The sequence below is a fragment of the Pseudophryne corroboree genome, chromosome 12 (assembly GCF_028390025.1).
Source record: "Pseudophryne corroboree isolate aPseCor3 chromosome 12, aPseCor3.hap2, whole genome shotgun sequence".
NCBI lineage: Eukaryota > Metazoa > Chordata > Amphibia > Anura > Myobatrachidae > Pseudophryne > Pseudophryne corroboree.
The window spans coordinates 41,653,031-41,666,090 of NC_086455.1; the positions used below are offsets into that span (position 1 = coordinate 41,653,031).

At 48.2% G+C, this 13,060-nt stretch overlaps 1 protein-coding gene across 4 annotated transcripts in view; it reads right to left on the bottom strand.

Annotated features, from left to right (window-relative positions):
* KIAA0586 (KIAA0586 ortholog) overlaps positions 1-13,060 on the bottom strand; it is a 216,562-nt gene that overhangs the window by 126,241 nt on the left and 77,261 nt on the right. For all 4 annotated transcript variants that reach the window (XM_063947395.1, XM_063947394.1, XM_063947397.1 and 1 more), the window contains exons 19-23: positions 10,913-10,990; positions 10,141-10,322; positions 9,240-9,358; positions 7,251-7,423; positions 152-314 (exon numbers count right to left, since the gene is read on the bottom strand). In XM_063947395.1, coding sequence (XP_063803465.1) covers positions 152-314; positions 7,251-7,423; positions 9,240-9,358; positions 10,141-10,322; positions 10,913-10,990 — 715 coding nt within the window. The remainder of the gene's footprint in view (positions 1-151; positions 315-7,250; positions 7,424-9,239; positions 9,359-10,140; positions 10,323-10,912; positions 10,991-13,060) is intronic.

Here is a 13,060-nt window from a genome sequence, read left to right on the forward strand (position 1 = left end):
GAGGGGGATGGAGAGGGTGCAGAACAGATGCTAGAGCGGGAGGGGGGGGGGGGAGGGATAAGAAGGAGGGGGAAGGAGAGAAGAACAGAGGAATGGGGAGAGGGAGAATCTTTAATGTTCATATATGAAATTGGATAAGGCAGGAACTAACCAGCATCCTCAGACAGTTCTTGTTGAAGTTCTGGTTCTTCCAACGAGGTTTGCGGTGAGAGTTGAGGTGTATTCACCATAGATGGCTCTCTCAATGGAGGATGAGGAGAGGATGGTGGAGTGCACTGAGGAGTGGGTACTAGCGGTATATCAACAGGAACTGGCTGCAGACAGACAAGATACACAGTCCTTAGGACCTGTTCCACACACCTGACCTTTCCCTTAGAACGCATACTAATACCAAGATGCTGACCGTCTATGTTTATACTAACTGTGCATCCCTTTAAATAAGTTATAACTCAATAATATATAGTTTAAAAACCTTGGTAACCTAATAATAATCATATTTCACATTTGTAGACTAACACCAGTTTTTCTGGCTGCCCCTAACTAATTTGAGGACGTATGGGATGAAACAATGGGGGTAATTCCAAGTTGATCGCAGCAGGATTTTTGTTAGCAATTGGGCAAAACCATGTGCACTGCAGGGGAGGCAGATATAACATGTGCAGAGAGAGCTAGATTTGGGTGTGGTGTGTTCAATCTGCAATCTAATTTGCAGTGTAAAAATAAGATTTTACTCACCGGTAAATCTATTTCTCGTAGTCCGTAGTGGATGCTGGGGACTCCGTAAGGACCATGGGGAATAGAAGGGCTCCGCAGGAGACTGGGCACTCTAAGAAAGAATTAGTACTACTGGTGTGCACTGGCTCCTCCCTCTATGCCCCTCCTCCAGACCTCAGTTAAGGAAACTGTGCCCGGAAGAGCTGACATTACAAGGAAAGGATTTTGGAATCCAGGGTAAGATTCATACCAGCCACACCAATCACACCGTATAACTCGTGATAACATACCCAGTTAACAGTATGAACAACAACAGAGCATCAAACAACAGATGCCAACATAACATAACCCTTTTATTAAGCAATAACTATATACACGTATTGCAAAAAGTCCGCACTTGGGACGGGCGCCCAGCATCCACTACGGACTACGAGAAATAGATTTACCGGTGAGTAAAATCTTATTTTCTCTAACGTCCTAGTGGATGCTGGGGACTCCGTAAGGACCATGGGGATTATACCAAAGCTCCCAAACGGGCGGGAGAGTGCGGATGACTCTGCAGCACCGAATGGGCAAACACAAGGTCCTCCACAGCCAGGGTATCAAACTTATAGAACTTTGCAAAGGTGTTTGAACCCGACCAAGTAGCTGCTCGGCAAAGTCGTAATGCCGAGACCCCTCGGGCAGCCGCCCAAGAAGAGCCCACTTTCCTTGTGGAATGGGCTTTCACTGATTTTGGATGCGGCAAACCAGCCGCAGAATGAGCCTGCTGAATCGTGTTACAGATCCAGCGAGCAATAGTCTGCTTTGAAGCAGGAGCACCCAGCTTGCTGGATGCATACAGGATAAACAGCGAGTCAGTTTTCCTGACTCCAGCCGTCCTGGCTACATAAATCTTCAAAGCCCTGACTACATCAAGCAACTTGGAGTCCTCCAAGTCACGAGTAGCCGCAGGCTCCACAATAGGTTGGTTCAAATGAAAAGATGACACCACCTTCGACAGAAATTGCGGACGAGTCCGTAATTCTGCCCTGTCCATATGGAAAACCAGATAGGGGCTTTTACATGACAAAGCCGCCAATTCTGACACATGCCTAGCCGAAGCTAAGGCCGCCAATTCTGACACACGCCTAGCCGAAGCTAAGGCCAATAGCATGACCACTTTCCACGTGAGATACTTTAGCTCCACGGTCTTAAGTGGCTCAAACCAGTGAGATTTCAGGAAACTCAACACCACGTTAAGATCCCAAGGTGCCACTGGTGGCACAAAAGGGGGCTGAATATGCAGCACTCCCTTTACAAACGTCTGAACTTCAGGAAGCGAAGCCAGTTCCTTTTGAAAGAAAATGGATAGGGCCGAAATCTGGACCTTTATGGACCCTAATTTTAAGCCCATAGTCACTCCTGACTGTAGGAGGTGCAGGAACCGGCCCAGCTGGAATTCCTCTGTAGGGGCCTTCCTGGCCTCACACCAAGCAACATATTTTCGCCATATACGGTGATAATGTTTTGCTGCCACGTCCTTCCTAGCCTTTATCAGCGTAGGAATAACTTAATCCGGAATGCCTTTCTCCGCTAGGATCCGGCGTTCAACCGCCATGCCGTCAAACGCAGCCGCGGTAAGTCTTGGAACAGACAGGGCCCCTGTTGCAACAGATCCTGTCTGAGAGGCAGAGGCCATGGGTCCTCTGTGAGCATTTCTTGCAGTTCCGGGTACCCAGTCCTTCTTGGCCAATCCGGAACAATGAGTATTGTTCTCACTCAACTTTTTCTTACGATTCTCAGCACCTTGGGTATGAGAGGAAGAGGAGGAAACGCATAGACCGACTGGAACACCCACGGTGTTACTAGTGTCCGTCCACAGCTATCACCTGAGGGTCTCTTGACCTGGCGCAATACCTTTGTAGCTTTTTGTTGAGGCGGGATGCCATCATGTCCACCTGAGGCAGTTCCGATCGATTTGTAATCTGTGTGAAGACTTCTTGATGAAGTCCCCACTCTCCCGGGTGGAGGTCGTGCCTGCTGAGGAAGTCTGCTTCCCAGTTGTCCACTCCCGGAATGAACACTGCTGACAGTGCTTGCACGCGATTCTCCGCCCAACGAAGAATCCTGGTGGCTTCCGCCATCGCTACCCTGCTTCTTGTGCCGCACTGGCGGTTTACATGAGCCACTGCGGTGATGTTGTCTGACTGAATCAGCACCGGTTGGTTGCGAAGCAGAGGCTCCGCTTGACTCAGGGCGTTGTATATGGCCCTTAGTTCCAGGATACTGATGTGCAGACAAGCCTCCTGACTTGACCACAGCCCTTGGAAGTTTCTTCCCTGAGTGACTGCTCCCCATCCTCGGAGGCTTGCATCCGTGGTCACCAGGACCCAGTCCTGTATGCCGAACCTGCGGCCCTCCAGAAGGTGAGCACTCTGCAGCCACCACAGAAGAGACACCCTGGCTCTGGGGGATAGGGTGATCAGCCGATGCATCTGAAGATGCGATCCGGACCACTTGTCCAACAGATCCCACTGAAAAGGTCCTCGCATGGAACCTGCCGAAGGGAATGGCTTCGTATGACGCCACCATCTTTCCCAGGACTCGCGTGCAGTGATGCACCGACACCTGTTTTGGTTTTAAGAGTTCTCTGACCAGAGTCACGAGCTCCTGAGCCTTCTTCGCCGGGAGAAACACCTTTTTCTGGTCCGTGTCCAGAATCATGCCCAGGAAGGGCAGACGAGTCGTAGGGATCAGCTGCGACTTTGGAATATTCAAAATCCAGCCGTGCTGTTGCAACACTTCCTGAGAGTGTGCTACGCTGATCAGCAACTGCTCTCTGGACCTCGCCTTTATGAGGAGATCGTCCAAGTATGGGATAACTGTGACACCCTGCTTTCGAAGGAGCACCATCATTTCCGCCATTACCTTGGTAAATATTCTCGGTGCCGTGGAGAGACCAAACGGCAACGTCTGGAATTGGTAATGACAGTCCTGTACCACAAATCTGAGGTACTCCTGATGAGGTGGATAAATGGGGACATGCAGGTAAGCATCCTTTATGTCCAGAGACACCATAAAATCCCCCTCTTCCAGGCTTGCAATGACCGCTCTGAGCGATTCCATCTTGAACTTGAACCTTTTCAGGTAAATGTTCAGGGACTTTAAATTCAATATGGGTCTGACCGAACCGTCCCGGTTTCGGAACCACAAACATTGTGGAATAGTAACCCCTTCCCTGTTGAGGGAGGGGAACCTGTACGACCACCTGCTGGAGATATAATTTGTGAACTGCCGCTAACACTACTTCCCTTTCTATGGGGGAAGCAGGCAGGACTGATTTTAGGTAACGGTGAGGGGGCATCACTTCGAATTCCAGCTTGTATCCCTGAGACACAATCTGTATAGCCCAGGGATCCACCTGTGAGCGAACCCACTGGAGGTTGAATTTTCGGAGACGCGCCCCCACCGCTCCCGGCTCCACCTGTGGAGCCCCAGCGTCATGCGGTGGATTTAGTGGTAGCCAGGGAGGACTTCTGTTCCTGGGAACTAGCTGTATGGTGCAGCTTCTTTCCTCTACCCCTGGCAAGAAAGGACGCACCTCTGACTTTCTTGCCTTTTTGTGATCGAAAGGACTGCATTTGGTAATACGGTGCTTTCTTAGGCTGTGAGGGAATATATGGCAAAAAATTTGACTTCCCAGCTGTAGCTGTGGAAACTAGGTCCGAGAGACCGTCCCCAAACAATTCCTCACCCTTGTAGGGTAAAACCTCCATGTGCTTTTTAGAGTCGGCATCGCCTGTCCATTGCCGAGTCTACAGGACCCTTCTGGCAGAAATCGACATTGCATTTATTCTAGAGCCCAGTAGGCAAATGTCCCTCTGGGCATCCCTCATATATAGGACAGCGTATTTTATATGCCCCAGGGTCAGTAAAATAGTATCCTTGTCCAAGGTATCCAGTTCCTCAGACAGTGTATCTGTCCATGCTGCTACAGCACTGCACATCCACGCCGACGCAATAGCCGGCCGCAGTATGATACCTGAATGTGTATAAACAGACTTCAGGATACCTTCCTGCTTCCTATCCGCAGGATCCTTTAGGGAGGCCGTATCCTGTGACGGCAGGGCCACCTTCTTAGATAAGTGTGTCCGAGCTTTGTCTACCCTAAGGGAGGATTCCCAGCGCATCCTGTCCGTTGGCGGGAAGGGGTACGCCATAAGTAACCTTTTGGAAATCAGCACTTTCCTATCAGGAGAATCCCAAGCTTTTTCACATAACTCATTTAACTCATGTGAAGGGGGAAAAGTCACCTCTTGCTTTTTCTCCCCATACATATAAATCCTCTTGTCAGGGACAGGGTTTACCTCTGATATGTGCAATACATCCTTCATAGCTACAATCATGTAGCGGATGGCTTTAGCCATTTTAGACTGCAATTTTGCATCATCGCCATCGACACTGGAGTCAGAATCCGTGTCGATATCTGTGTCATCAATATGGGATAGTGGGCGCTTCTGAGACCCTGACGGCCTCTGCGCTGTAGGATCAGGCATGGGCTGAGACCCCGACTGTCCCAAGGCTTCAGCTTTATCCAACCTTTTATGCAAGGAGTTTACATTATCATTTAACACCTTCCACATATCCATCCAATCAGGTGTCGGCGCCGTCGGCGGGGACACCTCATTCATCTGCACCTGCTCTGCCTCCACATAGCCCTCCTCGTCAAACATGTCGACACAAGCGTACCGACACACCACACACACAGGGAATGCTCTATATGAGGACAGGACCCCCACAAGGCCTTTTGGAGAGACAGAGAGAGAGTATGCCAGCACACACCCCAGCGCTATATGACCCAGGAATCACACAGTAACTTAGTGTTTACCCAGTAGCTGCTGTATATATGATTATTGCGCTAAATTTATGTGCCCCCCCTCTCTTTTTACCCTCTTTCTACCGTGAGTCTGCAGGGGAGAGCCTGGGGAGCTTCCTCTCAGCGGAGCTGTGGACAGAAAATGGCGCTGGTGAGTGCTGAGGAAGAAGCCCCGCCCCTTCAGCGGGGGGCTTCTGTCCCGCGATTTGGTGTAAAAAATTGCGGGGGCTCATGCATATATACAGTGCCCAGCTGTATATATGCTGCTTTTGCCAGGAGGTACTCAATTGCTGCCCAGGGCGCCCCCCCCTGCGCCCTGCACCCTACAGTGACCGGAGTGTGTGGGTTAGTGTGGGCGCAATGGCGCACAGCTGCAGTGCTGTGCGCTACCTCATGTGAAGACAGGAGTCTTCTGCCGCCGATTTTGACGTCTTCTTGCTTCATCCGCCGGCTTCTGTCTTCTGGCTCTGCGAGGGGGACGGTGGCGCGGCTCCGGGAACGGACGACCAAGGTTAAGTTCCTGTGTTCGAACCCTCTGGAGCTAATGGTGTCCAGTAGCCTAAGAAGCGCAACCTAGCCGCAGTTAGTAGGTTTGCTTCTCTCCCCTCAGTCCCACGTAGCAGAGAGTCTGTTGCCAGCAGAAGCTCTCTGAAAATAAAATAAAAAACCTAACTAAAATACTTTCTTAATAGCAAGCTCAGGAGAGCTCACTAAAATGCACCCAGCTCCTTCCGGGCACAGATTCTAACAGAGGTCTGGAGGAGGGGCATAGAGGGAGGAGCCAGTGCACACCAGTAGTACTAATTCTTTCTTAGAGTGCCCAGTCTCCTGCGGAGCCCGTCTATTCCCCATGGTCCTTACGGAGTCCCCCAGCATCCACTAGGACGTTAGAGAAAATAAAGCAGCCAGTATTTACCCTGCACAGAAACAAAATAACCCACCCAAATCTAACTCTCTCTGCAAATGTTATATCTGCCTCCCCTGCAGTGCACATGGTTTTGCCCAATTGCTAACAAAAATCCTGCTGCGATCAACTTGGAATTACCCCCAATAAGTGAAGCATATTTTCACAAATCTAAATATTGCACAATGAAATACAACCCTATGTATTATCTAAAACGCGCTAGCGCTACAACCAGCGCTACAACACTCGGCCCACCCGCTGCTTTCATCCACTGTTGCAGTGAAAAGACTAAAGGCGCACCTTGCCAGTCTACATGGAAAGTATCATAGAAGCGGTTTAGCTGCTGGCTAACACAACAGCTTTAGGTGGAGAGACCATTGGGCAGATGTATTAAGCCTGGAGAAGTGATAAAGCAGTTATAAGTGCAAGGTGATAACGCACCAGCCAATCAGCTCCAATATGTAAATTGCCAGTTACAGGCAGGTTCTTACTATGCATGTACCATTAGGCACTCAGCACCTTCTTAACATCTATATAAGCGCAGCTATAGGCCCTACACACTGGGCGATAATATTCAAGCCAATCACCTCTTAACTGTCAATTTACATATTGGAGCTGATTGGCTAGTGTGTTATCACCTTGCATTTATCACGGCTTTATCACTTCTCCGGGCTTAATACATCTGCCCCCCCTGTAACATATACCCACAGCTGGTAATACACCTGCACAGTTTATGGCATAAAAAGAAGACTGCTGATTACAACCAATATCTACCTGTACATCGGGCTTCTTTGGAGGCGGAGGAGCTGGCGCATTTTGGATTTCACCCAGCATGACTGCAATAATCTCCCCCAGTGCCTCATTTACATACTGGCGAATTAGACTGGAGTCTACAGGCACACCGGTGTCCACAAACAACTGCAAGCCTTTACCGCCAGCTGTTTCAACTACAAATGAGGATATGAGTGGTCAAACTCAGTAACTTATTATGGTACCGACAGATATTATTAATGACATACCAAATTCCAATGGTTTACGTACAAATCCAATTTTGGGAGAACATCGTATCTACAGGACACATTCAGTGCATATGTGACCGGTTCCTGCGATATCGCTCGCAGTCCCCCCCTTAGCTGTAGAATGACCGACATGCAGCAGCATTTGGGGGTTTGACCAGGTCCGTTTTACAAAACATACCCCACTTTGTCAGTGTGCTGAGCTCAGGATCTGCGTCGTCGGACGCAGATTTTCTGGACACGGCTTACCGGTTCCGACGGACAGTCTGTGTAAGCTTCGGATTACACAGACTGGCCGTGTGCTGCAACCATCGCAACAGATGGTGGCGATCTGATGCTGTGTCTTCAGACGCAGCACTCGGATCGCAGATGCATGCAGGAGTTGTCTATCTCGCTACATCACCTTCTGCTGCATTTGCTTTTTATGTGTACAGTATTGCACAGCCGCTTCCCTGCTGCTCTGCAATACCGTACAGATCAGAATCACGCCCACAGTCCATCTTTATTTTGTAAAAACATTTTCCGATAACCATACTGCTGACAGTAAACGGGGCACGGGGGCGCGCATTTACCCTTGTTTTTTGCTAGTGGAAAAGGGTCCCCCCGCAAAAACCCGTATCAAATGACCCGTGAATCCTACCCGGGTAGCTACCTGGGTAGGACACGGGAATGATCCGGGTAGGGTTGTAGTGTAAACGGATGCCATGTCGATGCGACACGGCTCCCGTTTACACTGTATGGAAGGGCAGCGCTGGGAGAATATGTGATCTCCCAGCGCCACCCCTGCCGCGTCACTAGCAGCGTCACCAACCCGACAATATGCCGGGCTGGTGAGCGTAGTGGGAAAGGGGGCTGAGCACGGGCCGCAGCCGGGTAGCACCCGTGTCAGGCTCCCAGCTGCGACCCGTGCTCAGTAGTGGAAAAGGGGTATTACAGAATGATGAACTATTTCATGTGCAAGCTCTCTGGCCCCAGGACCTGCTTCTTCTATTGTATGTAAACTTATACCCATGTATTTGTACGGGTTGGATTCGGCTTTTAGATGCCCAGTGGGAAGGGAGTAGGGGGTGGCAGCGCAACGAAGCCCCTTGCGGGATTGCTGCACTTGCTACACTGCGGGCTTAGTTGCGAGTTCTATTCCCACTCTATGGGTGTCGTGGACACCTACGAGTGGGAATAGTCCCCGTTACCCGGCATGCTGACTGTCGGGATTGTGAGGGTGTGGGATCCCGGTGTCGCTATTGTGAACAGTGTTTACATAACTATATCCCATTTGTACTGCTGTCTTCCATTGTCTATACCATGAGTAGACAACCTGTGGCACTCCAGCTGCTGTGGAACTACAGATTTCATCATGCCTTGAACAGTTTTAGCAGGATCTACCAGCAAAACTGTAGCAGGACATGTTGGAATGTGCCGTTGCACAGCAGCTGGAGTGTCACAGGTTGCCTACTCGAGGTCTATACCTTATGACAGTTCACAGGCATCAATGACCAATAAAAAAATAATAAATCAATAAAAACAGATCAATGCGAACTAAATTGCACGGATCCCAATGTTCAGGTGTTGCACCAACCATGAGACGGTCATTCTGGAACGAGTGTGAACAGCTGGTCAGATATAACTGATGATATGCAATTGATGGGTTATGAGTGACAAGCTCTCAGATGACACAAAGGTCACTAAATTTGCATCGTGTGAGCTTAAAAGAAATATAATGAAACACAATACAGAACAATCCACATACCAATATCAGAGGATTCTACTTCACTATTCTCACTGCTGGACACAGGGATATCAGGGACGAGGTCCTGTCTACCCACATGCATTTCTCCAATAACTCGGGACATTATTTCCTGCTCCACCCTGAAAAAAATCCAGATTGTACACTGTATCTTTGTGATCTTGCATGTGAAATGCCCTTAAATATTTGAAGGAATACACACCGTAGACACGTTTACATGCAGCAGAAGAGGGGACAATAGGTGAAGAAAGGTGCAATAAGGGGAAAAACTGGTGTAGTAACCATGCGTTCCATCTGCCAATGGTGCTACTCTCTACCCCAAAGCAGGAGTAGCCAAAGTAGTCCAAGAAATACACAACACCCCATCATTTTTAATACGCTGTTCAGATCGAATATTCGGATTTACTCAAAGTAGCTGTGAGATATGGTCACACTAATAAGCTGCAGAACTCAGGAACATACCATTCATAGGGGGATATCCAATTAGCCACGGTAATTTACCAGGGCTAATTGTCCCGCCGGGGGCTACAAATTAGCCCCGATAAGCTGCGGCACGCGCCGGCTTATCAGGAATTTTGTTTCACCTGCCTCTGGCAGGCGAAGCAGAATTGCCGGAAACAGCCCCGTTTTCGTCCGAAAACGGGGCTGCTTCACACGAAAACACACAGGTTTCATTGAACAGGTGTGTTTCCGGGAGAAGGGTTTTTTTTTGTTTTTTTTACAGGCGATCCATCTGGATAGCGTGTAAAAATAATAATCGGTGAAACATCGGAAAAAAGTGTACGATGTTTTACCCGGGATAATTGGATATCCCCCATAGAGCTAACATAATTTCATGTTGTACAACAACTGTAAGCACCCCAGTAATAATGAATGACAATGCAAGAATAAAAATACAACATACCAGTTGATCAGTCTGTTCTCGAGGGTCTCCTTCCTAGTGATAATCCCATCAAGAATATCGGCATTGGTTTGTGGAGCAGGTACAGGAGGTGGAAATGGAATTCCACCATACTGGGGTGGATTGGTCTCTCCCCAACCATTAAGCTCCAATAATGGTTCGGGGACTTCATCTACTGGATCATCCTAGAAAGAAGTTGCAGAAAGCAGATGTAATAATGATCACTGTCTGTGAGTTACCGGGGTAGATGGATAAAGAGTCCTACCCAGTCTAAGATGTTAGAATACCAGGTAAAGGGGGAGATGCAGCCACACAGCATGAAGATATCCAGCGCAACCTCCCAACTGTTCCAAGGCTGGTGGGACAATCCCAATTTCAGGGCACAGTCACAAGGTGGGAAAATTGGGGCAACGGGGGGGGGCTGTGTTAGGTTTAGGCTGTTGGGGGTAGGAGGGATTTAGGTTTAGGCACCACCTGGGTTAGGCTGCAGGGCGGGGATGAGAGTTAGGTTTAGGCTGTGGAGAGGGTAGGTTAGGGGGCCAGGGGTGGAAGGTAAGGATCATCGGTTTGCCGGGTCGGTATTCTGACCGCCGGCATCCTGAACGCCGGCAAATCAAACCCAACCCGTGGGAAGATGTATTGTATCGCCTGCAATTTGTGGTCATTAGAATGATGTCATTCACTGATTGTGTTTCAAGCTGACCTGCTTCAACCTGTGCGAGTGTACCCTGAAAAACATCTGAGTGCAAGCTTCCTTGCTCAGTAACTGTGTTACCTGGATGAATTCTGGAGCGTGAAGCGAGCTGCCAGGGAATGCCATGATCTCTTCTTCACTTTCCACGTTAACAGGCAACTAAAAGAGAACAAAGGACATTTTGTGACTACAGGGAGTAAACGGGGTATGAACTTCCCCCACGTGATCCAAATATTTGGCCCTCCAAGTTTGACCAACTGGAAATAAAATCTCTGCCTAGTTGTGTGGGCGGCCAGTAAATGAGCAAATCCAACCTAATAACAGTTGAGGACTCTGGGGGTAATTCCAAGTTGATCGCAGCAGGAAATTTTTTAGCAGTTGGGCAAAACCATGTGCACTGCAGGGGGGGCAGATATAACATGTGCAGAGAGAGATAGATTTGGGTGTGGTGAGTTCAATCTGCAATCTAAATTGCAGTGTAAAAATAAAGCAGCCAGTATTTACCCTGCACAGAAACAAAATAACCCACCCAAATCTAACTCTCTCTGCAAATCTTATATCTGCCTCCCCTGCAGTGCACATGGTTTTGCCCAACTGCTAACAAAATTTCCTGCTGCGATCAACTTGGAATTACCCCCTTTCTCCATTATTAATTTAAGCGTTTATATATTTCTCAAAATGTTATAGAGTTTTGCTTCATTTATGTCCTAAATTAATCACAAGAGTGAGGGGGCATCAAGTCTGTCTGTATTACCTTATTACCTGTGGCTTATTGGCTGGATTAAAGTTTTTTCCGACATGGGACCGAGAGCACCTGGAAACACAATCTCTCACAGAAGTGCAACTACAAAATGCAGCACACATTCCAATACAAGTACTACAGGGACAAGAACAAAAGTTTGAGACCTCGAAGATAGAGCAGAATTTAAGTACATCTACAGGGTGAAAAAGGCTTTGTGCCCTACTGCAGTCCTGTCCCACAAAGTGAAGCCTTGTTGCTGTACCTCAGTAATACACATGTATGGGCTGATGCAGAGAGGCTTATGTAAGCTGCGTACAGTATCTTGTATGAAATCACTGCACATGCCCAGCAAAGTGGCCACATAAATATGCGCACTGGCAGATTTGTGCGATACTGACAGACACCTGGATAGGTGTGACATAGACGTCATAACACAAGCCAAAGGTATACCTGCGAAATTAGGAATATGTGCAGACAGCGGCAAAAACGCACACATACCTGAGAAAACTATGGGGCAGATGTATAAGCCTGGAGAAGGAATAAAGAAGTGATAAAGCGGTGATAAGCGCAAAGTGATAACGTACCAGCCAATCATTACCGATTTGAAAAATGACAGTTAGGAGCTGACTGGCTGATGCCCCCATATTACTTGCAACCAGTTTGGTTATGTGCAGGTAGTGCTTAAGTCAGAAATTCCAAAACGTGGTCCTCAAGGCACCCCAACAGTCCAGGTTTTAGGTATATCCATGGCTCAGCACAGATGGTTAAATCAAATTGACTAAGGTGCTAATTAAGTCATCTGTGGCCAAGCATGGATACATTTATAACTAGGACCGCTGGGGTGCCTTGAGGACCGCGTATGGGAACCTCTGGCTTAAGTGCTTCCTAAATCCAGTCCTCAGAACACACTAACAGGGCATGTTTTCCAGGTCTCATCACAGAATCACAAGTGACATACTATGGGGCAGATGTATTAATCTGGAGAAGGCATAAGGAAGTGATAAACCAGTGATATGTGCAAGGTGATAAACACACCAGCCAATCAGCTCCAATATATAAATTAACAGTTAGGAGCTGATTGGCTGGGGTGTTTATCACCTTGCACATATCACTGGTTTATCACTTCCTTATGCCTTCTCCAGGTTAATACATCTGCCCCATAATTACAACTAACTGTAGATTCTTTAAAATGTGTGTGTGTTTGAGCATAATGGTCCAGCAAGTGGCTGTACCATTATGCAATAGGTATCGCCAATCCTTGTGCATCAATACCTAGAATGTAAGCATGCGAGCAAGGTCCATTTACCTCTATGGGGGGATATTCAATTAGTGCAGAGTTTTACGACAGTCTGAAAATTGGCACTAATTTGACCACTGGGTATTCAAAAGCGGGCGTCTTCTACAGGTTTTGCTCCGTTTTCGCCATGCCTTTTTGATTTTTTTGTTTGTCGACTAAGCATGGGCGAAAATGGACCAAAAACTGGCGA